This window comes from Elgaria multicarinata, chromosome 19 (genome assembly GCF_023053635.1).
Source record: "Elgaria multicarinata webbii isolate HBS135686 ecotype San Diego chromosome 19, rElgMul1.1.pri, whole genome shotgun sequence".
Classification (NCBI taxonomy): domain Eukaryota; kingdom Metazoa; phylum Chordata; class Lepidosauria; order Squamata; family Anguidae; genus Elgaria; species Elgaria multicarinata.
The window spans coordinates 19,956,578-19,984,315 of NC_086189.1; the positions used below are offsets into that span (position 1 = coordinate 19,956,578).

Consider the following 27,738-nt stretch of genomic DNA (forward strand, 5'->3'; position numbering starts at 1 on the left):
AAAAACAACAACCCCCAACACACGCACGTGCACACACACACACACACACACACACACACACACACACAATTTTAATTTCTACATGGGTCATCAAAGGCACCATAATTCAGTCACACAAGCAGCTGATGTACATGCTGAGTAGTGGGTTGGCATGAAACTCTATCCAAGACCATTTGGGGTGGGTGGGTGGCAGGGTGAGTTGGCTGGAGGAGCAGGTGTGGGAAGGTGTTGAGCTGGATTGCAAGGAAGAGAGCCATGGAGGCAGGTTAATGGCAGAGATCCACCAGTGTTGTCATAAAGACACTCAAACAGATAGCACCAACAAAGAGAAAAGTAAATAATAAAAATATAAGCACCTGTGTTTTTATTATTTTATTATTATTATTTTCAAAGAGGAAAATATTGGGTATCCCTGCCATGCAATCCTCCAATGGGAATGGGAATGTGGGGGGAAAAACAAATAAAAGATATGGAGGGCTCTTCATCTTTGTAAAAGGTATTTTTTAAAAAAACAAACCTGTACATTGAATCAAGTGAAGGTGGAGAAAATGGCGGGGCCGGCCTCAAAAAATAAAAAAAATAAAAAATAAATTGCTAGTGTATTTTGCAGCAAAGGTGTTGGTTTTCCTCCCAGTAACACCAACGTGTTGTGTTATAAAACTACCCTGACATTCCTCCATTTTTCTTTTCTTTGGAGACGTGCTGTGTTTGCCCTGATCTAAAAGATAACCACGTCCTAGGCACCTGTTTGTTTATTTATCTTATCATGGGAGGCATCTTTTGGCGGTCCAGAGAAAGGTCTTGCATATTCAAAAGTGAGGTTGTGATCCTAGGGAATAAGGTTGATGGAGCTCAAGTAGGGCTTACTTCTGAGTAAACAAGTCTAAGAGCAGCTTGCAAAAGCCTGCATATTTGCCTGATGGGCAGCTAGTGGCAGGAGCCACCGCGTTGGCTACTGGTGAGAAAGGTTGCCCATTAAATTACACTAGGGATCATGGGTGAGTCACATGCATGTTTTGAACCCAGAAACATTTTTTTATATTTAATATAATAATATACAAATATTTACTTACAAATACAAAAATAGAAGCACCTTTATACCTTTTAGGGGTATACAGTCAGAACCTGGCTTTTTTTTTTTTTAAAAAAAAGAAAGAAATGTAGTTGGTTTCAGTTGTTACTTTTAGGATCTTACCCCCAAAATAGCAACAGGTAATTATTTGGGAAAGGAAGGGTATTCCATATCTGACAGAAACCCCAATGGAGATATCAAATCCTAACTGGAAAGGTCCTGAAAGTGTCCTTAGTCCTTGTTCCTGTACAGAGACAAGAGAGTTGCCACTTGTTGATGGTTTTCCATGGGTTCCCCCCCCCCCCGCAGAACCTTGCAGTGATGGGGAACACTATTAATCAGTGAAAATTCTCCCACCAACTTCAATGAGGCTGTAGAAAATAAAAATGGACAAGCACTGGTAATGTTTCACGGCAAGATTGCTTCTGATTCAAGGAGCAGACATACTCATTCGAGGAGAGAAAGCGGAGCAGGGCCCTTTGTGGGTCCCAGAGGAGGAGAAACACAGCTAGGAAAGCCTGTCAGAAGAGGTTGCTTTGGCCAACAGGTGACGATGCTTTTAGGTCATGTGATTCTGGGGGGTTCTGAGGTGGGAATGGTCCCGTCTTGGACTGGGGCTTCAATATGTTTTGGGTTCTGGTGTCAGAGTCAAGAATAAGGCGAAACAGTAAAACAAATCAACAACAAACCCATCGGACTGTCCAGTTTCAGAACGTGCACGTGACGATGACCAAAAAAAACCAAAAACGGTAGCCAAAAAAATAGGAGGCGCAATGAGGTTACGAGGTTGCTCTTTTGGAGACTAGTTTTCCGAGTGGCATTTTAGCCCATGTAGCAAGCTGGTCCCACCTCGAATCCAAACTTCTGCGATGCTTCTCCAAAGTCATTAAACATGATGTCGACGATGGGGACTTGTTCCACTCTAGGCGTGTTGATTTCTAAGACCGTCTTTTGATACCCTTTCTTTGCCTGAGGATGGGGAGGAGGGAAGGAAGGAAAGGTCAGGTGAGCCAGAGACCACTTGAGCCGTGATCTGCCCTCCCAAATGCAAAGACCTTTCTGCACCCCAACCCTGCCCTCTTTGAGGGCATCTTCAATTAGCCTTCCCCCCCACTTGAATGGCTGGGAGAAGGCGCAGTCCAAAAATTACGAAGCACAGCAATAGTTGCAAATAGGAACTAGGGAAAAAAAAATCTTTTAAATGAGAGAATAAAGCAGGGACTCCGAACGCTCCTTAGCCGCCTGTCTTTAGCTTCCCCCTATTTTTTGGCATTCATTTCTTAAAGATGCAAATCTGTGTTGGTCTCGAGAGAAAGGGGAACAAAGGAAAAGGGGAAGATCTAAGCAGAATAGATTCATAATTGGGAGTGTTGCTTTAATGTTTGCTTGTGTGTTTCTGCAGTGCCTGATCTAACTTTGCCGACATTAGTTGGGAAGCGGCGAAGAAAAACATCTCAAAGTGTGCGTGACCATCAAGGGGCGCAAATTGCTGAAAAGGAACTGTGCCCCCTTGGGGCTCACGTGTGAGCACGGCTTTCCCACCCAAACACTCTTCATCTCTTTACTCATTAAGGATTCTAATTGAATTCTCTCTCTCTCTCTCTCTCTCTCTGCATTTGGAGGTGGGACAGACAATCTTCCAAACAAGATCTTGGAATTCTCTTTCATCACAAGGAGGGCTCATTCCTGTAAACACTGGAGTGTAAAACACCCAAAGCAATGGAAGCAGGGAATCATGGCTCTGATCATTTTGGAGGCTCCAAAAGAGCCTCCGAGGTGAATCAGGGTGGGTTGCAAACCCCTTGGTCACCTCATGAGCTACAGCTATTGGGCGGTATAGAAATGCAATAAATAAATAAATAAATAAATAAATAAATAAATAAATAAAATAATTAAGCAGAAGAAACTGAAATTCAATGTATGAGAATTTCCCCAAAATTTTCTTCTCCTCTGAATTCTTTTTCAAGCCTTCGACGTCTGGGGAGAAGCACTCACTGCACAGCCGTCCAGGAGAGCCGCGATGAACGGGTTATTGTCGTAGGACATCTCTTCGTCATTGGAGCCCAGGAAGCGGATGGCCTTGTCATAGTTGCCCGTGGTGGCGTCATGCCACGCCACAGATTGGTAGCAGTTGTAGGTGACGTTCTGGTGGGCAGAAGCGCTCAGGAGCCTCAGGAAGGTCATCTGCACCACTCCAATGGGGTTGCCCTCAGAGTCAACGTAGGAAAGCTGAGGAGAACAGAAGACAGGACAAGGAAGGAGGCAGGGGTCGCTAGAGGATGCAACCATTGCTGGGTTGGTGATGGTGGGGACGTGTATATGGGCAAGGGGAACCGCTCCTCAAAACGTCTATCAGACAGGGGTGCAGAACCACTGTCAGTCCAAGGGCCAAATTCCATCATAGACAAGATTGCAGGGTGAGTGGGTGTGTTCCCAAATGATTGGCAGTTGGAGAAAGGGGCGTGGCCACTCGAGAAATGAGACAGGGCTGGACTGGGACCCCAAGAGGGCCAGATCTGGACCACTGGCATGAGTTCCTGTGTCTCTGATATAAAGTTGCTCAAAGTGCATCTCAAGGTAAGTGGTTCCTAAGAACGCTTCACTGATGATCGAAGAGAACAGCCCCATTTGCGGACATGTTTCAAAACGATCACAGTTCGTTATAGGGGAATAAACAGGACCGAGAAGATTGAGTTTGCAGAAAGAGGGGAGGGGCTGTCCATGTGTTAGATTAAAAAAGTAATAATTAAACCACCTTTCTATAAATTGTACTCAATTTATAGAATTGTACACAAGTGTACAAAATTGAAAATGTGCAAAATGGAAAATCAGAAAATGTACAATGGAAAAGTAAACAAGCACAGAGTAAAAATACAGTCATGTAAAAATGTACAAAAATTAATTTCACAGCAGAGACAGAAGACTCAGGCTAAACAAGGCATAAACTGAAAGGTTGAGAGAAATGGGTTTTTATTTTTTAAAGCTAGCTGCCTGGAAACACTCCCCTCAAGTATGCACCTTTCCCAGCATTCTTTGGGAGGATTTCCTGAAGAAATTGATATGTTGAAGAAGTAAGAACTCGGAGGAGGTCACCAGGTCACGTTGCGTGAGGAAATCCACATGAATAATTCACAGCCACATTCCTAAACTGCAGCCCATAACAGCTAATGGAGGCCGCTGCAGGTGCTTCTATCTGCAAGCAACTCAAAACCAAAGCAGGTTGCCAGGAATTAGCATGAGCATTTGGTGCACTAAGTAGACTGTGAAGACTGGGGACCCCTCCATGGGCCCTTCGGAGAGCCATGCCCCCAAGCCTGGAGGCTACTGGGGACTTTGGAAGGAAGTGGCAAGAGGGATTCCTTGTTATCTCCAACTTGTGATTGGAGATTACAAAAGGATTCTCCCAATGGAGGGGCAGTGGCGTGCAGTGGAATCCCCTCGTTTTAAAGAATTGGGTAGGGTGGATGGGGAAAGGGCTGTGCCTCAAACAAATTGTAGATGCTGTTGGAGCAGTACGGCAATGGAACCCATGACCTAGGGAGGTGGTGGGCTCCCCCACCCTAGAGGCCTTCAAGAGGCAGCTGGATAACCATCTGTCAGGGATGCTTTAAGGTGGATTCCTGCATTGAGCAGGGGGTTGGACGTGATGGCCTTAGAGGTCCCTTCCAACTCTACTCTTCTATGATTCTATCATCAAGGCAACCTTGCAAGAAAGGCATATAACAGGAAAGAAAGAGTATACCAACCCGTTGTCTGGATTGCTCTCCATCTTTGTCTTGAGATCAACGTGACTGACTGAGACAAGCTGAACATGCCACAAGACAGGCTAAGAGAGGATTACCAGGACCTAGAAGACAGATGCCAGCCAGCACCTGTTCACAGGTGAGCACAACCAGGCGCTAACTGCCTTCCATTTTGAGCCAGTTTGCATCGGCACTGTCAGTTAACAGCCATGGTGACTGTAAAAAGGAGGACTTGTTTCAACTGGGGGGGAAAAAGTGTGTGGAGCTTGCTTGAGCTTCCGTCAAGGACTACACGGGTCACCACTTTTTAAGAAACCCTGTTTTAAAGGGATGTATGAAAATCCCCACATAATGTCACGAGTTCTATCAGAACTCAACCGCAGCTTTGAAAGCTCAGCTAAAAACTTTTCTTTTTCCTTAAGCTTTTAAAACTTGTTTTTGCTCTGACTTTATACTGTTAGCTTTACCCTACCCTGTGCCTGTTTGCATTCTCTTCCCCTCCTTATTGTTTTATTATGATTTTATTAGATTGTAAGCCTATGCGGCAGGGTCTTGCTATTTACTGTTTTACTCTGTACAGCACCATGTACATTGATGGTGCTACTTAAAATAATAATAATAATAATAATAATAATAATAATAATAATAATAATAATAATAATAATAATAATATCAGCTTCTTTGAGATGCTTCTAATGCAGAAGGAGAATTCTCCAAAATTCACTTAATTTTGCTTTAGACAAAATCCAGATGGCAAATCTGCTTTCCCATAATCTCAGTCAAGAGCTGCCCTCAAAATTCACACATTTGAGGCAGGTTTCAGCCACTTCCTTGGGCAAAACACCCATTTTGAAAGATTAAAAACAGCAACAAACTGAATCCACCACATTCCACATAAAGCAAACTTCCAAAATAAAAAAAAGGATTTTTGACAGGCCGGTGAAACTTTTCATGGGTTTTTTACATACACCTGTCCAACTGTTTCTAAAAATTACATGTGCAGTTTAATTATGACTGACATGCAGTCATCATCAATGTTTGGTTAGTGAATCAATTATTTCAAAGTATAGGGGTGTGTGTGTAAAACACTCTTGCATGTTTTAATGTTACACTCTCCGCTCTCATGGATGGGGTGTGTGTCAGGGGGATACCTTTACTCCAACAGATGGTGTCCTTGTGGTTCGGAAGAAATTGAAACAATTACCCATGTTTTGCTTTTCTGTAATTTTTACTGAGATCTCCGTAATAAGTTAATTAATCCTCTAAATCCTTTGTATCCTAGAAAATCGTCTGAAGATTATGTTCTTTTTCTTTCTGATATAAAAGAGTCTGTTACAGGCTCTTCTCCCAGGCATTTAACAGCATTTAACAACATGAGGTGAGTTTGTTTGTTTTTTAATGGACCCCAGAATAGCCATTTTTGTAAGGATATTGTGTTTTTTTAATGCTTTTTATGTTTTTAAACTTTGTATATTTGTTTTTAATGTTTGCTGTTTTTAATTTTTGTAAACCGCCCAGAGAGCTTCGCCTATGGGACGGTATATAAATGCAATAAAATAAATAAATAAATAAATAAATACAGAAGGTTTGGGGGTTTGTTTGGTTTGAGCAATGCAGATATGGGCCAAAAATATGATCTAATTGAAATAAACTGGGGTGTGTGTGTTTCTCCTATTACTACAGATGCATGATACTTTTTTTAGGAGGGGGGACTTTACTTCTGTAAATTAAAGGAGCAATCCTATGGCTCTTAAGACAGCATCTGAGGGGCCAGAAGACATTTTATATCTCCTGCTCTGAGGTCAGAGATGGTGCTGTGACCTTGGAGCTGGGAACTGAAGCTCTGCTCCCTGCCCTGTCTCCTTCCAGTGACATGGAAAGAACCACACCAGCTGCTCTCCAAGATGGGGAATCCAACCTTGGTGACAGGGAGAAGGGGCCATTCTGGTGGGTGGGGAGAGGAGGAGACTACAGAGACCAGGAGACAAGCTATCCATGGCCTCTCCAGCCTCCTTCCCTTCCCCTCCAGAGTGCCCCAGCTAGATGGGAGGGGGAGACAGACCATCTAGCAAAAGTGCAGAGCGGGAGGTGAAAATTGCCTTCACTGCACCACCAGCTTTGCACTGCATGATTTGCAAGCCTCCAAGATTGATGGCTTACGGCCATCCTATTAGGATTGCACCCTAAAGTGATGTTTTGATTTTAAACTTTGATTCCTGCACATTAATTGATATATAAGTCATCTCGTGAGGTCTGTTGCCTGATTCAACATATGCATACAGGAGGAATACTTTTCTCCAGAATTATTGTTTGAATCATTTACAAATGCATGTAGATCAGATCAGTCCATTAATCAATTAAAGTGCATAATCAACCAAGGCCATTTCTACACCTGCCTTTCCCCCCGGGATCATCCCTGTGCATCCATATGACGCACAGGGCATCCCAGGAGAAGGCAGGGACAATCCTTCCATTTTCCTGGGATAACCCTTAGGTGTAGAAAGGGCCCAAGGTAGTTTTCATCGGGTGACAACTGTTGTTTTTGTTAATTCTGCTCCCTCCACCAATGTCCCTAGAGCCATTTCCTAGGATACATCTTTTGGGGTTCTGACAGCATTTCACCATCTCTCTCTGTACCGACGGGGCACAAGCTTTGAGAGAACCCGACTTTATCCCACAACAACAACAAAAAGAGGGGGGAAAGGCTGTCTTCCTAAAAACCCTTAAATCCAAAGCCAACAGAACAGCGTGTGCTCTGAGCTTCTTGTTGACTTAAATATTGTAATAATAAGGGTTCGTGACAGAAGCCATATGGCAGCAAAATTATAACAGGCTTACAAAGGCTCATTAGGCTGTAACGGGAGCTATATTCATGTTCCAGGGCTGGAGAGAAAACGGGAGGTGAAACTCCAGATTTGTCATCCCCATCTCTCACTCTCCCCAATGGAAAGGTGTTGCGTGCCACGATGGGAAAGGAACGGTTTCCAATCCGTGCGGGTGTGGGTGGACTTTGTGGTGGAGGAGACACACGAATAATGTACTAGAGCAGGTGTGGACAACGTCCGGGGCTTGGAGGCGGCACATTACTTGAAGTTTGGGGGACGGAGAGGCTACATTTCAACTGGGGAAGCAGAGGAAGGTCTCTTCTCTCTTCAGTAAAAGACAACAACACCCTAATGCTTCAAGCTCATCAGTGCAGCCATCTCTCCCCACACACAGTGCCAAGGGAATGCCGTTATGTGACAATGCGGCATCCTTTCTGTTGGGCATCTGTTCAGAAATAAAGCTAGATGCTTCTGGGACTGCCCTGCCATAGACTGAAGCATCAGGAAAGTTGGCATTGACTTGTTTCTCTAAAAAGACAGAAAAGAATCTGACCCTCTGCCTCCTCATTTGAATGGTCATCTCTCTCCCCATATACGGGAATTCGTCCCCCACCCCTGGAGACATTTTAGGAAATGCCCTCACACTTCCATGGTCATCTTGTTAAGATGGAAGTCACTTTTGGATCAGGATTAGGAAGAACAACAACAACACCTAGCTGTACTCTCCCAACCCAAATGCAATATTATACGACAGAATTGCCACCGAAATTTTAGCTAGAGAAAAAAGCTGAGATGAATGTTGCGTTCCTTCTCATGCGTCGCATCAGAGGAATTCTGAGCAACACCAAGAGCATTTGGATAAGACTGGTGACATTTCTCTGTCTTGGTGTGGTTGTGCCAACTGTGTACTAAAATGCTACGTTGTCAGCTTAGAGGTGTCTTCTAGATACTGGAGGCTCTTTCCAACACAAGAAGCAATACTGGTATACAGCATGATGGCAGCAGCCGGAAGGAAAGGGGCAAGAAGAAGCTTTTAGCTACCCCCAGCAATCCAAGAACACCACGCCGACAAAAAGGCTTGCGTGTCACTCACAGGAAGCTGAGAAACAGGTCACACGACAATGGCTGTACATGGTGGACACGGATATTGCAAATTAGTATGGTGGCATGAGGTTGCGGACATGACAACACATGGTCTCTCCTGGGAAGGAAAGAGACTCTTAACACACACACACACAAAGATTGCATTCTGCTCCAGGAAGGAAGCTGGCAGCCGCAGGAAACGCCGTGGCTCTTTTGTGTACAAACTCGGAGCGTTCCGTGCAAGGGGATGGAGGAGACGGTGGCCTGCTTTCTAAAAGTTTTAAGGTAGATGTTCACTGAGGGTAACTGGCAAAACTGCAGAAGGAAATTCCCAGAGGGTTTCAAGTAGCTGTTGATGGAGGATGGGTTTAAAACAAAAATGGCTTATTTATTTTAAGTGGTCATTCATGAAATACCTAGAGAAGCAGGTCATGGAGATGATGCAACAAACAAGATAAGATGGGGCCATTTTGTGAGCGCAACCACGACCCTCTCACAATTCCAAATGTGTCCACCAATGCAAAAAGCATGGGGAGAACTGATGGAAGCAATCTAACAGATTTGAAACCTGGTCCTGTGTAAACTCTTGCTCTTCATTTATTTCCTCCCCTCCATCACACCTGAAGCAAGAAAATTTATGCTAGGAAAGAGACGGGAGGGAGGGGGGTCTCAGTTTGGATCGCTCCCCTGGCAAATGCTTCAGACTTTGCCACGGCCTCATTACCTGGCTCCCGAAAAGTCCTGTCAAGCCAGAGCTCACCTTGTGGGCCCAAGCTCACGGCCCCCTCCTTGCCATGTCCTCCCGGGCATCAGTGGCAAAAGCCAAGTGCATCCCCACCTCCTCCAAACCTTTGCTCTGAATTGGTGGCTGAGAACAAGGCCTCAGCAGAGCTCTGTGTAAGCCAGGCAAAAACTATTTTGCATCCAGGTCCCCCAAATTCTGCTCTAAAAAATAAAAATATAAATAAAAGAGATGAATTGGGAGCACAGTATATATTACACAAGCTTAGGGAATCTCTTGCTTTGCATCGTTTAAACTGGATTTGCAAAGCCCCCTCCTCCTCTTCCTCCTCCTCCTCCATCTCTTCCATCCTTTGGAGCTTCTGAGATTTCAGCAGCATTCCCAATATCCCTTTGAGCCCATCTTCACAGCCATAAGGAATAGAAACTTAGTTGTTTTTGTTGTTGTGAAAGCTGAGAGGCTCAGGAAAATGAATTCTCCATTACCACTTCTGCTGCTTCTTTCCCCCAGCTCCTTAAGCTCCATTCATTTCAATAGGTCTACTCGAAAGAGGACTAACAGCAGATACAAGTCTGAATTTCCAGTGGGGTGTCAAACTGCAACACCTTCCAGTTCTTAGTTTTCACGAGAACCACCATCCTCTCGGATCAGACCAAAGGTCCACTTGGGCCACCCTTTGGTGCCTAGCAGTGGGCAGGCAGATGAGGCAAGTGGTGGGCCGCCCCCCGCCCCCCAACGCCAACGCCTTTTCTGCCATCATGTGGGTCCTCCTAACGGTGCTTATTAGTCCGGCATGCAAAGTGAGGTCAGTTTTTTGGGTCATAACCGGAAAAAGCGGGCGTGGCTGGTGCGCCCCAGTGTGGAGGCAGCGGGAGCCAGAAGCGTAGCCACTTACCAGAGACCCCCGTTTGAAATGACTATACCACGTGGCGGGTTGCTCTTTGGGCCAACGGGCCATTTTACTCTGCAAAAACACGAGACGGGTTAAAGCAAACCAGAAAGCCAAAGGCGGGAGCCTCTTACCAGTTTACCACGCTTGAATTCACTGAACCAGGAGCCCGGATTTTCTTTTGGCCATGCAGTAATCCTAGCCTGAAAAATGGTGGAAGAAGCACAGCGGGCAGGAAAAGAACAGAGACAAGACAAAAAGAAGAAGAAGAAGAAGAAGTGTTACACACGGCGGCATAACAGGCTCTCACTGAAATCTCTCCAACCTGTTAAACAAACAAATAAACAAGTAAACAAGCCAACAGCAATGGGGCAAATAATAATTGCAATGGACCCCATAGCCGTGTCTCCCTGAAAGACAGTCCAAAATTGCAGGAAGCTAGGTCAATCCATAGCAACAAACCTGTTCAAGGGTTTTGGTTTTTTTTAGCAGGTCTCTGGTTCAGGATTGGCGAACAAGTGACGCAGTAGATTGCCTCAATTTCCCAAACATCGTCTTGCCACGCGCCTCGTGCCTGATTCCTGTTCATACTTGCGATCACTGCTCTCTCTGCATGAATAGGAAACTTGCAGAAATCAAGCAGCTGTTTGCCCAAATTTGCACCAATTCCCTAATTTGCACCAATTTCCTCCACGGACTAAAGCAAGGCTGATTCAGTCTAACGAAGAAATCCGTGCAAATTGAACTGGGAGCTGGGAATGAGATGGACATGAACAGGCGTTCGACAATGTCTGAATAGTTGTGGCAGACACGTGCTTGTGCTCCTCTTCTGGGATTAGCACGTGGCACGCTTGCATGTTTTGTGAGCAAAAAAAAAATATTTCTCACACATCCCCATTCTTTGTTTAATCAGATGGGTCTTACTTGGTTATTCAAAAGCAAGCCACCCCAAAATACTTCGCATTACAGCAAGACACACTACATTGTTGCTGAGGAAGTTCATTTCCTCCTAGCTACTGAGAGGATCACAGGTAAACTCAGGGGTCATAGGGATGTCTGAGGGGGCTGGCAGATGACATCAGAGTGCCTGCTAATGAAAAAGTCCTGGTACTTCCTTCCTGTGGCGCCCTGATTCCGTTACAACGTTGAGCATACGCCACTGGAATCATCCTTCCAACAACCATTTCCATGAGTTATGTATTTATTTATGCATTAAAAAAACCCATTGGAGCAAATTATGGCTGAGACAAAAAAAAATTCCATTAAAAGTCCCTGGAACTTGGGGAAACGGCATGGTGTGGCTCACAAAAGCAAATCAAGTTGGGCACACTTCAGAAGTCCGGTGAACCTCCAGAGGGGTGGATTTCCTGTGAATCGCCTCATAACCTCAGAAACAAACAGCCTTTGAGTACAGATGGCGTTGGGACCCGTGTTCAGTTCTTGGAAGTGGAAGTTCAGTAAATTCCGGTCAAAAATGAACTGGAACAAATTTCTCCTACATCCCTAGTTATATTAATCATTCCCCCCCACCAGCATATTAGCAAGTCTTATGACTTCTTTATGAAATGTAATAAAGCTATTTTCCTGCATTAATAAATATTTTACGTTGAGTCATGAAAAAATGCCACTTTCTGACCATGAGCTATTAGGCATGTAAATATATGCTGTGAATAAGCAAGCATTTTTTATTCCAAGAATGTATACGCAGGTCTTTTGATCGATAGCCCCTCACTTAAAGACACTTAATGGGGGGGTGGGGGTGGGTAGACCATTCTTAGCAACTGAATAGCATTCTAGGATGCAGAATGTCAGGGTTATCTGTGAACCCTTCCCACAGGAGGGCAGAGATGGTGTTTTCAACTCCAGGAAAAGCATGCATACTCCCGAACTTGTGTTTGTGTTCACAAAATGAACACTTAAAAAATTATTTCATTTTCAATAAACACTATTAAAAATACTTATTTTTCAAAACATGCAGTTCCATCCTTTTGCCTATGGAGGGAAAGCATGCATGTGGGTGATCAGGATTTGCCCAGTTTGCAACATCTGGACAGAAGATGGACTTGGATGCGATCTGGGGTTGAAGTGCAAACATTTCTCAGCTTGTAATATGATTCACGGATTTACCCGCACGAAAAATGGTCGACGGCATGCGTATAATTGAAAAATGTGTATGAGAAAATGTGCACTCTTGAAAAATGTGCATAAATATACACTTCTGTCACAGGGAGAAGAATGTGTACATTTCAAAGATACACACAATTGATGTGTACATGAAAATGTGCAAAGATTTTCATGCAAAAAGGAACTAAACAAAGTTCAGAGTCTGATACGGCCTCAAGTCGGAACGAACTTAAAGGCAGAATTTGGAGCATTTCTGCAAATGTGAGTTTTGCTGATTTGCACGTCCCCAGGGAAAATATGTGAACCGGCCTTATACGTTGGGAGGGCCCAGAGGTGACATTTTGACATGTGAAAAAAACCCTCCACTTCCTTTGCAGTAGACCTGTGTAGCAAACTGGTCAGTTTTCTCTGAGTGTTTGTCAGGAAACAATGTATTACTAACATATTTATAACTCAAACTTAAAAATGAAATGATACCTGAGTTTCTTATAAAACAAAATCCACACGGCTTATGGACAACTCAACATCTGCAAAATGTTTCCTAGCACAAGAGTGAGAAAAAGATGGGCTGCCTGAGCAGGAGAGAAAGACGATTACTTACTCCCTCGGACTTCTTATCTGGGAAGATGCAGGTTTCACCACCAGCTGTGAAGTTACAGTAAACTTTGAAGGAATCCCTAGAACAACCTTGGTTGGGATCTACCCAGTATTCACCTGCAATTGGAAGAACATTTTTTTCCATAAAAAAGGGAACAGTTGTTACAAATGTCATAGGCAGAAGTTTGGTCAAGCGTAACTGTCCTGCACTTGTGAATCGCATAATAGTAATCAGATTAATTTCTTTAAAATATTTCTTAGCTGCCTTTTGGGACAAGAACCCTCCCAAGGAGGAGTACAGCAGTAAAATAGCAAACCTATTGTATTTATTTATTTATTACATTACATTACATAAATGAGGTGTAGTTGAGAACCATTCCAATTTAATGTAAAAGTATGACACTGTATTATTGATTACGCATCTGGAGTCTGTAATGATCCAAAAGTTAATTCAACAGACCCCTATTAATGGCTACTAGTCCTGATGGCTATATGCTACCTCCAGGATACCTATGTACACCAGTTGCTGGGGAACATGGGTGGGAGGGTGCTGTTGCACTCAGGTTTTGCTGGTGGGGTTCGATTAGGGATAACACAACTCTCTTCTTACATGCATAGGAAAGTTAACTTCTGAGATGTGTACAAAATTTCAAATCCACACAAGGTTCTGTTCCAGTTCCCAAATGAACAAACACTGGCTGCATACCGTCAGGGAAATCAGGATGGCAAAGTTGTAGATCCTTGCAGGTACGAGCTGGGTTGTGCTGGGTGCCCAGGGGATGTTTCATCTGCTCAATTTCCAGTTTCAGCGAGTTTAAGGACCCAAAGATCTCCTCCATCCCATCGGCATAATCCATGTAGTTGTCGGCGTTGCCTTCATCAACCAATTGGCTCGCGTCTATGTTCCTCCTTGTCCTCTTGGAGGCCTGGATGGGAAGTGGTTGGATCACTTCCCCTGGAGGACCCTTGGGTGAAGATGGAAGAAGGACAGCAATGTGACTTAATTGATGCCATAAAAGAGAAAGACTTTTTGGAGAAGGGACCTAAAAGGTTTCGGCAGGTGGCAATGACCATACTTACGGGAGGTCCTGGTGGACCAGGGTGACCTGTTTCACCCTTCGGACCTGTTGGACCCTGGAAAGAATGAAAAATAGAAGTCATTATCTGTCAGCAATGTGGCAGGTGCTGGCAATTCACACATTTGACACAAACAAGAGCTCTTAATACTGCATCCCACCCACCTTCCTGACCCCACAAAAACTCAATCAGCTCACTGGAGAAAGTGTTAAAGTCAGGGAGGGGTTCAAGAGAGTTCAGGACTATGGCAGGGAAGCGGATGACAGCCCATGGCATGGGGAAATGAGTGAAAATGGGGCAAATGCAGCCATTTTCTTAATGCTGGAAGAGTCAGAGGAGAACCTGCCCTGGGCTGGAAACTTCATAAGTACCATGGCTGAGAATTTGTCAGCCTTACGGGTCAGATGCATCAAGTCCTACATCACAAAAATGTCCTCTAACTTGGCATTTTAGCTCCACCCTTTTCGCTTTTGGCCTCAGCCACTGCTGCAATGCTCTCCTGAGAGCTTCTCCAAAATTGAATTTGGGACTCTGAATGAAAGTAGTTCCAGACCCCTGGAACAAGAGATAACCATGCTCAAGAGAGACCCAGAAGGAGAGGTTCTTCTGCACTGCCTGCCTCCCATGCTTGGGACCACCCTGGTCTGCACAGATTTGTGGGGCGAGAGGGGGCAGAAATCCCATTGCAAATTTCAGAAAATTTCGAATTCTCACTTCATTTCATTTTCAGCTATTTTATTTCTATGCTGCCCTATAGCCAATGCATTTTTAAAAAAAGACAACTGAGTTTCAGTCTGATTCAAAAGTGCAAAGTGAGGTGAGTTCACATTAGATCGAATTCCTCCACCATCTCTAGTGGTGGGATGGGAGAGCTGAAATGGTGAAGACACCGGAAGAACAGCGAAGAGACTAGAATCCCTCCCCTCCCACCAGTCGGGGGGCTGTGATATTATTGCTACTAATGAAACTTGTTCCACTCCCACAGTTTTGACGCTTGCACTTACCGAAGATCCTTTAGCACCTTTTGGTCCAGGGGGGCCCTAGGCCAAGAAAAGGGACACAGCAACAGGTAGTGAGGTGGTGGTAAAACAGCAACAAGCCCAAAACACATAGCAGATACATTAACGTAAGCTACAGATTTTAAAATAATAATAATAATAATAATAATAATAATAATAATAATAATAATAATAATAATACTCTTGCAAGTGCCTGGCCAATTAATTATGGTCCTCATACCACCTTCATCATCACCTCTTTAATATCATCATCATCTCCTCTTTAATATCTTGTAAAACCAGACTCAAGAGGCAACGTAATTATCTTTTTGAAATCCTGTAAATGCCAAGTGGTCGATTGTTGTTCTCCATAGAAAATGTCAGTGGACCAAGTGCCACGGGAAATGCGAAGGGAAGAGACATTCCAGGAAGACCACTTCATTTTTCCTCTTCCCTCCCCTCCCCCTTTTCCTTGTGTGTCATGTCTTTTTGGATTGTAAGCCTGTGGGCAGGGAGTGTCTCCTTTTACTGATTGCGTTTAAAAGCCACTCCGAGAACATTTGGAGCTAAGTAATGGGACAAAAAAATAATAATACTTTAAATAAATTAATAGCAGCATCTGAGAAAGGCACAGTGAAATAAGAGGCCTCCCTGAGCTCGCTGAACTGCTGTTCACTTCAGCTTGTACCATCAAAGCCCCCATAGAGTGCAATGAAGGGAGTGCTGTGCTTATGTCCTTCCAACTAATCGGTGGAAGGACTTGCATCATTTTGGGGATCAAAGTCTTTGTCGTTTTGGTACATACCGGTAGCCCTGGAGGGCCAGGTGGGCCAAGTGGACCAGAGGGGCCTGTAATACCCTGTAGAAGACACACAAACAGCAAAATCAATATTTGTTTAAGACACGTTCCCATTGTTTGCCCACTTTTACTTGCCAGCGGAACACCTCAGAACGATTGAGGGATGCTCCCATGGATGCTCTCCGTCGCCTACCTGCTCTCCTTTAGGTCCTGATCCTCCTTGAGGTCCGGGCAGGCCGCGGTCTCCCTTCTCTCCTTGCTCACCGGGGGGCCCAATCAGACCTATCAAACCTGGATGACCCTAAAGAAGGTGAAAGGCCGCATTACAAAAATTCTAAGTTTCAACATGAAACAAACCCAAACAGAAAGACCACGTTGCACTGTCGCCATATTCTAGGTGGCTACATGCATCCTTTTACATGGTGAGGGACGGGGGGACAGGACAGGATTTAAATTTCAAATGTGCAACTTGTGGACAATCTATACGTCCCATTTGATATTAAAATGCTGAACCTAGGTGGGCACTATTTTAGGATAACATGGAATACGGAACCAGGGAGGTTTGAGCTAGTTCAATACTTCGAACTTTACTTTAAAGCTCAGTTTGGGGTTTTCCCATTCTTGTTTGTGACCTGCTCTTTCCCCCGCTTGACTAAAGCATGAACATGCAAATTCATGATGTCTGAATGCAGCTATGGATACTTCTTAATGGATAAGTCTCACCTTTTCTCCCTTTGGACCTGAATCTCCTTTCAGTCCAGGTAAGCCAGGTGGGCCCTTGGGAGAGAAAAAAGAGACAGCATCATCCATAATCTGTGGGATCAGGGAGAGCTTCTGCTAATATCACATTTTAAAAAATGAATTGGAACTGAAATGGCACAGCAACATCCACACTTCCAAAACTTGATATCTAGTTTCCAAGATCTAGACATACCATTGGGCCGGGAGGTCCGTCTGGCCCCGGGGAACCCGGAAGTCCTTGCTCACCCTATAAAACAATGATCAATTATTGGATTACTAGTTCAAATCCCATGTTGTCACGGCAGCTACTAGTCTGAGAACGTTTTGATAAAAATATGTTTCCCTGTTTCCTTTGGGACTGGGACAACTTTTAAAATAAAGGCACTACAAATAAACCAGCAAAGGTGAAAACAGCAAAAACAGATATTCTTGAGCCTGATGAAGCCGCACGGGCTGCTCGTCCTTATCGGGAACCTCCACTGTGCACAAAAGCAGAGGCTCCGGAAATGGTGTATTTCCCAAGTTGCAAAAATGGTGGCAGTAAAGGCCCCATTTATGCAAGATTACAGGTGTGAACGGATCCAGTTGTGCACCCACGACATCCCTACTCACCACGGGGCCTGGAATTCCTCGGAGTCCATCTGGGCCAGGCTTTCCTGGTGGTCCCTGGGGGCCAACAGGGCCCGTTTTCCCTGGAGGACCTTCCAGCCCTGACTCGCCCTGCAGAAAAGAAGGGAAAGAGGATCAGGTGGCAGTTGGGGGAGGGGTGTGTGGAATAAAACTGGACGTGATCCGACTTCAACTCTGCTGCCGAGAGCTCCGGTCCTTTACCTTGGCACCTTTCTCTCCTTGCCGGCCTTCAGGGCCTGCTGGACCAGGTGGGCCCTAAATGAGGAGAGAAGCAATAGAATCCGATTCAGATTCACTCTATGTAGCAATGTGCAGATTTGGGGAGAAGCTTTCCGAGAAGCCTCCCTACTAATGAAAGGAGGCAGCGCCTCCAACCCAAAGTCAACTTACTCTCTTCCCTGGTGGACCTGAAGGGCCCGGCTCTCCAGTTGGACCAGGGGAGCCCTGCACACAAGAGAAGAATAAAAGCCAGCTGATTATTTATACCTCAGAAAATGGACAAGCTAAAACGAACGCTGATTAAATTATCCAACAGAGTCCAGCAAGACCTTGTCGCCGCACCTTTTGAAAGTGATGCCGAGCTGCCTTCTCTCCAAACTGGGACCCTCTGGGGCCCCAATCCAGGCCTCTGGGATCCCCGAGATGGACACGGCGCTCCCCCTTGCCCCAACCTCTGACTGTGAAACCACCATACCCTTTTTGCACAGTTTCTCCTCCCAATCTAAATGCTTGAAATGCCTCTCCAAAGGCGGAGTAAACTATGCTATTGTTTTTGGTATGTTGGCCTCATGCCTTTTGCCTTTGGTCCTACCTTCTTTCGCCTTCACCCTACCCACCATTGGAAAAAGGCCTCTGAGAAATTCTCTGGCCCTCAGCATGAAAGAGGTTTGACACCCCACGTTTGACACCCCATGGATCTGGCTGGTTCTCTGGTGCTTACTCCTGGCTTTGACTGCTTCGTCAATTTGGGCTCCCTCGCATTGGTTGCCTATGGTTCACTGCTGATGCTTGCATTAAAATCAAGGAGAGCCATTGTTTGATGGATAGATCTCCGGTCCCTAACAAACACATACGACACATTGGATGTTTACTCACCGTCTGGCCCGGTTCACCATCATCGCCTTTATCACCCGTTGGACCATCCTGGCCCTGAAAGAAAAAGGGGAAAGAGCTTCTTCAAATTCCTCATCTACCACCTCATGGTTTTTGAAGGCAACATCTCTGAAAAAACTCCAGATAGCTTTACCCTACTAATTCATAAGCACGAGATGTTCAAATGGAACTTGAAGCGTTTTGTTATGGATCAATGGGCTCAGCAAACTTTGGAGATAAGAGGTATTGGGATGGATCCAGGATCTGCCCCTCTACAAAACTGAACAACCATCCACATTTGTAGATGTGCCCAAAGTTGTGATCCAATGTAAATCTGGATCCAACTCATTATTTTCTTACAGAAGGTCCCAGAGACAGGGCACTGCTCACTCTGAAAGTGAAGAATGAATTTTCTATCAGATGTTTCAATGCCTTGGGAGCATCAGTGTCCTTTTCTCTTGTTTTATAAAGCAAATGTTTAGTCTTTAGTGAGTACAAGGGAAAAACAGAACAATGAGAAAATGGGTAAAATCCAGCATAAGTCCTACATAGAGTCAACTCCTTGAAATGGAACGGATTTAAGTTAATCATGACTAACTAAATCCAACTTATTTCAATGGGTGAACTCTAATTAGGATTTATATTGGATTTCACCCAATCTCCCCATGTCCTCCCTCCATTTATCTCTGCAGTGAGGATCTGGAGGCCATAGAGTGAGATAAACATTAATCTCTTTGATCCTATGCATTCTTACTAGGGAGTAAATTCCATTAAACCAATTGGGACTTACTTACGTTGAACATTCTTAGGCTTGCACTCCTAGTCATAATTCAATCAGGACAAATTCCTGGCAGAGAAGCCTATCAATGGTTATTAGTCCTGATGGCTCCACGTTACCTCCACAGTCAGAGGCAGTATGTCTATGTACACTAGTTGCTGGGGAACATGGGCACGAGGGTGCTACTGCACTCCTATCCTGCTTGGGATTTTCCATGGGCAGCTGTTTGGCCACTGCATGGGCAGAATACTGGACTTGATGGACCCTGGTCTGATTTAGCATCAGGGCTCCTCTGCTGTACAAAGGAGCAGCGAGAAGAAGGAAATGATATAAATGCCATCATGATCGGTACTTACGGCTGGGCCAGTTTCACCTGGAGGACCTGGATCGCCGGGAAAACCAACTGGACCCTACACAAACGTGAGGAAGAGGACACGATTATCTACAGATGCTTATTGGAAATCATCCAAGGATCATAGCCTTTGATAAAGAGCTGGGGGTTACTTACGGGGCTACCTTTGGGGCCATCATCACCGGGAGGGCCTTTGGGGCCTGGTGGACCAGCAGCCCCCGAGGGACCAGCTTCGCCCTTTTCCCCTCTCTCTCCTTTCGGACCCTGTCGAGGGAAGAGGAGAGATGAGGTGAGCAGATGTTCAAAGCAGTGTCCATACCTTACATGCAATCTAAAGAATTACAAAGATGGGAAGAAGTCCCCCCCACCCCCCAATATATTGCTACCTATGCTACCATATCCTCCTCCTGACAAAAGGAATTGCTGCCCAGGGAAGATGTGAAATAATAATAATAATAATAATAATAATAATAATAATAATAATAATAAATTATTTCTAACCCGCTTCTTCATCCTGATTGAGGCGGGGAAAACAAGCATAAAATACATTAAAAAATTAATCAAAACACAACATACATTGTTAGAACTTCCTAAAAACATACTAAAACATACTAAAAGCATCATAAAAACATCCTAAAATTCCACTGGATAGGCCTGTGGGAAGAGATCAGTTGTTATAGCTTTCTTAAATGCTAAAAGACTGTTAAGTTGACGAATCTCCTCCAGCAGGCCATTCCACAGTCTGGGAGCAGCAGAAGAGAAGGTCCTCTGGGTAACAGTTGTCAGCCTAATTTTGACTGGCTGAAGGAAGTTCTTCCCAGAGGACCAGAGTGTGCGGGGCAGATTGTATGGGAAAAGATGATCCTGCAGGTAGCCTGGACCCAATCCATGTAGGGCTTTAAAGGTGATAGCCAACACTTTATACTTTGCCCGGAAACTAATCAGCAGCCAGTGAAGAGATTTTAAAAGAGGTGTAAGAGGTGTACCGGTGACCATTCCTTCTTCAAGAATAAAACAACAATATTGTGGGTCATATGATATCTAGCGGTGTCATTCCGTCAGTGCAAATGATTGGCGGAAAACAAATTCAAACTATGTGCATGGGGAGAACCCAACTGAAGTTCCAGTTGCAGAACTGCTTGCAGAACTTGGGTGAACACAGTGGTGCACCAGAACTTGCTCAACAGGAAAAGGCCGTGGGGCCCTGCTAATACATCATTTTTGTCTACTAGGTGTTGACTGGATTTGGGTCCTGTATGTTTCAGGCTGCTAAGCGTATGAGCGGAGAGGTTCACTGCTTCAGAACTCATCTCAACACATGAGGTCACCCTAGGCAAGCTACTACTCTCTCAGACTGCCAGATGCAATAATAATGGTCTAATTTTATGGGGAGTTTGTAAACATTCATCTTGTAATGTACAACAGCACTTTGAATGCTCAACAAGTCCTGCATAAACACAAATAATTATTGCAGAAGTGCTCGTCAGTTCAGGATGTGGTGAGGAAGAGGGAAGGCCTTCCAAGTGTTCAAGAGAACAGGTAAATCTCTTCTTCAGCCTTGCATCCAGTTCTGAGCACCAACAGCATTCTATCCCATCTCAGTTCCAAACACAGACATTCAAAAAAGAAGAAGATTCAAACTTACTAGGGGCCCAGAGTCCCCAGGCAAGCCAGGTTCTCCCGATTCACCAGGTTCACCCTGTAAATTGCAAGTCAGAACCATGAAACATGCTTCTCCCCTTTGCTTTTGATATGGGGGAGGAGTCGTCATAACATCCCCCTCCCCTCTTGCCCATATTCCTGCCCAAGAATGGTGGAATGAAACTCACCCGCTTCACAACACGGCTCCTACAAGTCTAGGATCTACTTGAGCTATTTCCAGAACCAAAAGCCCTCCATCTAAGGTCTTCTGCCTGAACGCATCCCCCAAGTCCTCATCATTCCTTGCCTGAATCATTACCCTCATTACAATTGGCAACCAAATCTTGTGGCATTTGTTAACCATGGGCTGCTCCAGGGGGGCAGACACCAGACGGTGGACCCCTGGGGCTTGCAGGAAATCTACTGCCTAGAGGAGCTGGATGAGACCTCCAAGGGGAGATTTCTCTCAGGCTCGCAGCCAACTTAAGCTCCGTGGAGACCTCTTTGGGGGAAGGGGAGCCCTGTCCCTCACTGTAGCTCTCTCTTAGAGTCAACCTGGGGCATCCTGAGGAGTAGTGAACTCCAACAGGTGGATTGGGCACAGCCCACATGATGTCAGCTTTCTGTCACCTCCATCGCTTTGCTGCATTCAGAACTCCCACAGACCTGTTTCATTCCAGTATTGACTTACCCCATTGTCTTAACTCACAAAATGTAACTAACAGATCGTCATGGTGTGAAGAAAGGCAAAGGTGCCCTTTAGTTCCACCACAGAGTTGGCATGAGGCTTCCCACCACCACCACCACCACCACCACCACCACCACCACCAATTTTGACAAGTGGCAGAAGCGTCTTGAGTCCGTTCTTAGTTTGCACACCCTACAAGTCCACCCCAGTGATGGTTAGGGAGCCCCCTGCTGGTTTATTGCCCAGACACCGTTAAAACGCTGAATGGGACCCCACCCTTGCCTTTCACCCATAGATCTCTCCTGCAGCAGGAACTTGCTTCCATCCTCTTATGACCTATGCAAAGCCCCCAGACCTCACCTACACCCGGGTAAATAACATGTCTCTAATCACACACCCCCAGTCTGCTTCCCCTGTCAACCCCCACCTCTCCCCAAGTGGCTTCAGCAGATTGGGGAGCTGCCAAAAATGGGCTACCTTCTCGCCAACAGATCCAGGATTTCCAATCCCACCAGGTGGACCTTGTGACCCATCAGCTCCAGGGGGCCCGGATGGACCCCTTGGCCCTGGAGGACCTGGGGGTCCCTGTAGGGGGGGGGAGAAGAAAAGAGACATTTCATTGGTGGGAAAATAAAACTTTTGATGCTGACATACGCAGTAACACCAACACCATAGGGAAAATATGGTATAGGAATCCATGCATTTATTTATTTAAAATATTTCTTGGCTACCTTTCAGGGCAGAATCACTCCCAAGGCAGCATGCAGCAATAAAAACCATAAAAGTAATAAAAACACAATAAAATAGTGAAAAAACACCAATAAAAGCCAACATCAAAAACAGCAATAAAAACAGCAGCAGCAGCCATCATCTCAGGAGAGGGCTAGAGAAAAAGCCTGCAATGATGGAGCATGGCGAGCCCCCAATGGCAACTTATTCCAAAGGATTGGGGCCACTGGGGAGAAGGCCCTCTCTGAGGTAGTTACTCACCTGGCTGCTCTCATAGGAGATAAATGAGAAGGGCCTCTCTTGGTGATCTTAAAGTGTGGGCAGGTTGATATGGGTGAATTGCTACTAGTAGTAATTTTACCAGTAGTAATTCTACTACTAAGTAATTACTACTTGTAGTAGTAGCAGTGACATTAGCATTACATTAAAGCACCTTACCATTTGGCCAACATCTCCGGTTTCTCCTTTCTCACCAGGAGGTCCAGGCAAACCCTATGGAGAGAATCAGAAGGGGCTTTTTTTCCTTAAGGTTGAATCACATATGACTTGGGGGGAGGGGAAAGTGTAAAATATACTACGGTATTTGAAATTGTAGAGGCCATTAGGAAGTGAGGATTGTCTATGGATCCCTGTCAAGGGAAAGACCAGCATAATGTGTGAAAAGTACCAGGATGGGTGGGCAAGGGATCTACAGGATGGATCCAGGCCCCATTTTATTGAGTTTGGCAGGCCGGGCCTGTTCATCGCCACCAGCCAGCCATGCAACATTGCTTCTTCCTCTCTTTTGGAGATTACCTGCAACCCAACTGGGCCTGGAGGGCCAGGGAAACCCCTTGGGCCTTCATCACCTTTCTGACCAAAGAGACCTTGTTGACCTCGGGGTCCAGGTTCACCGTCAGCTCCCTGTGAAGAAAAGAATCAAGACGGTCATGTCTGGCAGTCTAAGATTCTTAGACTACCAGACCCAACAAGCACAAAGACATCTGTGGATTTCACAGAGAAGAGGCCAGGCGCTCAAAGTATCTGACCATCAAAGTGTATCATCAAAATGGCGTCTTTCCAGGCATTCACAGAGCTACAATAAAGGATTACCTTTGCATCAGAGGACGAGGTGTAGAGCATGATAGAGGTGTACACAATTATGTATGGCATGGAGAGAGTTGAAAGGGAGCAATTGTTCTCCCTCTCTCATAATACTAGAACCTAAAGGGGTCATATCCCATGAGGTTGATTACTGGGAGATTCAGGGCAGATAAAAGGAAGGACTTCTTCACACAGCACTTAAACTATGGAATTGGCTACCACAAGACATTGTGATGGACACCAATTGGATGGCTTTAAAGGGGGGGTGGATAACTACCTGGGGGAGAATGCTATCAGTGGCTACTAGTCCTGATGGCTATGTGCCTGTTCAGATGACACATTAAGCCATGGTTAGGCTGCTAAGCCTTTTGCAGCATAAAGTTTACAAGATATAGGATAATTAACCGTAGCAGCAGCCATACTTACAGCTGGACCTGGTTGGCCAATCGGACCCTGGGGACCAGTAGGACCTGGTGGACCCTGGCAAGAAATAAATGCAAGCTCAATGAAATGGCAACAGGAACACAGGGCCATCGAGATGGCTTGAATTCTATTACTTGAAGATGAGCCCAACTCTGCTTTGGTGTAAACTCTATCCTGGTCTTCACACATCCTTTTTCATTGGTGATGATGAACTGTTGAGACTGGCAAGGGGTTACACCTCTAGGACACCCCCCCCAAAAAAATATCAAACCACGCCTTCACGGGGGTGGGGATGTCACAGGCCTGGACTGGGAAGCCCCCAAAACTGAAGCTTTCAATGGCAGCAACTACGAGGAGACACCAGAGACAATCAGCCACTGGTCCTTCAAAACTGCCTTGGAACTCATAATTGTGAACTGCCCAGAGAACTCTGGGTATCGGGCAGTATAGAAATGTAATAAATGAATGAATAAAAATAAATAAATAAATATTCTATCCATGCAACTCCCCAGGAGGTTCTGAGGGAGGTACCTCAGACTCCTCTAGTGACCAAGGAGACCCCACCAGCTCCTTGTCTCTCCACCCTTCACTCCCCGAGAGAGGCCAACACCTACAGGAAAGAGCTGCTTGCTCATTAAAAGCCAAATGCCGCCACTGAGGTGGCCTGGATATAAAACCCTGAGAGTTGCTTCTATTCAGGGTCAGGGTACTATTTTGCCAGTATTCTAGCTCCAGGATTGCTGTCCTTGGTGCTGAAATCAAGCCAAGTGCCAGACATGATCCAGCCGCCTGTCCCATCTCCTGTTTCTTGACTGAGCAGATGATGGAAGCAGATGATGAATTCAAGACTCCATGGCCACAATCTTCATGGGGAAAATGGACTCTCTGTTGCAGCCCACCTCGGCAGGGAGGAGGCAGCTGAGAGATCTACCTTTATTCTGAAATTCTCATTCAATAGAGTTTACACTAAAGCAACTCCAACACCCCCACTCCCATCAGCTGTCTGAGAGGGACATGGAAGAAACGGATGCAGGGGCACACCGACGGCACCGGGGAAATGTGCAACAACCCCCTCCCCTCGATAGGAAAAGCCCACCTTACCTGTTCTCCTTTGTCCCCTTTGCTTCCCTTCTGTCCTGATTCACCTATTTCACCCTGTCAGAGAGGAATTATGCCATTATGTCATATGCAATTACTCTGCAAAGGCAGGACAATCAAAGCAGAACTTTCTCACATGATGCCAAGCATGAATTTGGGCAGGGGGAAAAAGCTCAATGGGTTCGTTCACAGTCCCTCCCAGTCCTAAAGCTGAGCTGTGGCATTTTTGCTAGACTGAAAAAAATGAAAAGAAAGAATGCACAATGTCTCTTAATAGAACTTAGCCTAAAGCAAACATTTCAAGGCAAAGTTGGAGGCTCCGGGGAGTTTTGAGGAAAACAAAACATTTGCTTTTAATACGACATGCAATTTCTCAGGGAGATTGCACACCTTATGCTCTGTCAGTCCCAGGTAAGGGATTTATGCTTTGTAGAGCGCAAGATGTTGCATTTTACCCTTCGTCCACGAAACTCAGTATTATCTCCACTAACTCGCAGTGGCTTTCCAGGGTTTTGGGACAGGGTTTATCCCACCCTTCCCTGGAGATGCCAGGGATAGAACTTGGGAGCATGCAAAGGGATGACAATCAGTCCACAGTGTATTTGAGAGAGTGTGTAACACACATCAGAGGCGTGTTTGGCTGTAGACCCATTTTGCACCTGACTGAGCTTCAGGTGGGGTGGCCATGTGTCCTCCCTTATAGACGGCCATCCTATATGTGAAAGTGTTCTCTATTTGAAGGACTCTCCTGTCCAATTTCAGTTTAAAGATTAAAAAACCCATAATAACTGTGGCTTGTCAACAGTTAGCACCTGGGTGGCAGACTGAACAAGCAAGCACATGGCTCAATTGGTCTCCAACTCTCATCAGGCTCATTGTAGGGAAAGTTCACAAGATACAGGATGACTAACTGTAGCAGCTAATTTTGGCCCAGTAACCTCCCAGTATAAATATTCCAAACTGGCGTTTTCTTACCTTGTCTCCATCTTCCCCTGGTGGGCCAACAGGACCAGCTGGACCTGGAAGTCCAACTGGTCCTTGGATACCATCACGGCCCGCTGGACCCTGGGGGCCTTTCTCACCCTAGACAGGAGAAAAATGAACAACAGATTCGTCTTCAAGAGGCAGCTGGACAGCCATCTGTCAGGGATGCTTTAGGGTGGGGATTCCTGCATTGAGCAGGGGGTTGGACTCGATGGCCTTGTAGGCCCCTTCCAACTCTGCTATTCTATGATTCTATGAGCAATCCATTTTTTCTCAGACCAGACCAACTCATATCCTTGTGGTGAGCATTAAAAACTGGGGGCATTTTATAAAAATAGAATTACAGATGGATGAATGTGTCAGGTTTTTTTTTTCTTGTGCAAATTGAGCGGGAGGTTTACACAAATTCCCCCCAAATTTGCTGAACTAAACTGAGGCGGATACAGTTTTTGGCGGAAATCTATACACATTGAGAAATTTGTGCAATCGAACTGGGAATTAGGAATGAGATGAATGTGAGTTTGTGTTGGATAAGTGATTAATCTTTCCAGCGGACCTGTGTTCATGCTCTTGTTCAGAGCTTCGAACAGGGCACGCTTGCAGGTTTTGTGAACAAACATGAAATTCCCATAGATCCTTAAATCATACCAAGTCAGAGAGTGGGTCAGACAATATTCACCAGCAGTGGGTCTCCAGGGTTTTAGAAAAAGTTCTTTTCCAAGCCCTATCTGGAGGAGTCAAAGATCAGACTGGTGGTTTTTGCCATGAGACATGAGAAGCAGGGGTTCAACCACTAAATGCGGACCCTTTCCCAAATAGAAGAATTTGTATTGCATCAGTTTAATTTTGCCTACTCTTGGGTGGGGAGCTGGCTCTCCAGGGTTTCAAAAGAGAGTCTTTCTTTCCCAGCTCCTCCTGGAGATGCCTTCACGCACCCAGAGACACTCCCTGATCCCTGCAAAGGTAACACAGTATAACAGGTCCGGGCCCGATTCAAAGTGCTGGTATTAACATTTAAAGCCCTAAACGGCTTGGGGCCAGGTTATCTGAAGGAACGCCTCCTCCCATATGTACCTGCCCGGACCCTAAGGTCATCCTCAGGGGTCCTTCTCCGTGAGCCCCTGCCAAAGGAAGTGAGGCAGGTGGCTACCAGGAAGAGGGCCTTCTCTGCTGTGGCACCCCGGCTGTGGAATGAGCTTCCTAAGGAGGTTCGCTTGGCACCTACATTATATGCCTTTAGATGCCAGGTGAAGACCTTTTTATTATGCCAGCATTTTAACAGTGTATAAATAAATTTTAACTTGGTGTTTTAAATTTGTAATTTTGCATTGCTGCTGTTTTTATCCGGTTGAGCTTTTATATTGTATTTTATATTATGGTTTTATACTGTTGTTTTATATTTTGAATGTTTGTAATTTTTGTGAACCGCCCAGAGCGCTCCGGCTAATGGAAATGTAATAAATAAATAAATAAATAAATAAATAAATAAATAAATAGCGGAGGACAATGCCCAGGTTTCTGGTGGCCTTGGGAATGGAGAACGCTCGTAT

At 45.2% G+C, this 27,738-nt stretch overlaps 1 protein-coding gene across 2 annotated transcripts in view; it reads right to left on the bottom strand.

Annotated features, from left to right (window-relative positions):
- Positions 1–213: 213 nt before the first annotated feature.
- COL5A1 (collagen type V alpha 1 chain) overlaps positions 214–27,738 on the bottom strand; it is a 145,968-nt gene continuing 118,443 nt past the window's right edge. The window contains exons 43-66 of one of the 2 annotated variants that reach the window (XM_063144675.1): positions 26,180–26,287; positions 25,208–25,261; positions 24,110–24,163; positions 23,396–23,503; positions 23,039–23,092; positions 22,349–22,456; positions 21,188–21,241; positions 19,699–19,806; positions 19,547–19,600; positions 18,416–18,469; positions 17,711–17,764; positions 17,522–17,575; positions 17,303–17,410; positions 16,884–16,937; positions 16,673–16,726; positions 16,143–16,250; positions 15,956–16,009; positions 15,157–15,192; positions 14,156–14,209; positions 13,782–14,040; positions 13,080–13,192; positions 10,361–10,429; positions 3,068–3,301; positions 214–2,041 (exon numbers count right to left, since the gene is read on the bottom strand). In XM_063144675.1, the coding sequence (XP_063000745.1) occupies positions 1,895–2,041; positions 3,068–3,301; positions 10,361–10,429; positions 13,080–13,192; positions 13,782–14,040; positions 14,156–14,209; positions 15,157–15,192; positions 15,956–16,009; positions 16,143–16,250; positions 16,673–16,726; positions 16,884–16,937; positions 17,303–17,410; positions 17,522–17,575; positions 17,711–17,764; positions 18,416–18,469; positions 19,547–19,600; positions 19,699–19,806; positions 21,188–21,241; positions 22,349–22,456; positions 23,039–23,092; positions 23,396–23,503; positions 24,110–24,163; positions 25,208–25,261; positions 26,180–26,287 (2,154 nt within the window). In that variant the 3' untranslated portion in view covers positions 214–1,894. Of the gene's footprint in view, positions 2,042–3,067; positions 3,302–10,360; positions 10,430–10,488; positions 10,558–13,079; positions 13,193–13,781; positions 14,041–14,155; positions 14,210–15,156; positions 15,193–15,955; positions 16,010–16,142; positions 16,251–16,672; positions 16,727–16,883; positions 16,938–17,302; positions 17,411–17,521; positions 17,576–17,710; positions 17,765–18,415; positions 18,470–19,546; positions 19,601–19,698; positions 19,807–21,187; positions 21,242–22,348; positions 22,457–23,038; positions 23,093–23,395; positions 23,504–24,109; positions 24,164–25,207; positions 25,262–26,179; positions 26,288–27,738 lie in introns of both variants that reach the window. The other variant, XM_063144673.1, reaches the window with a different exon arrangement.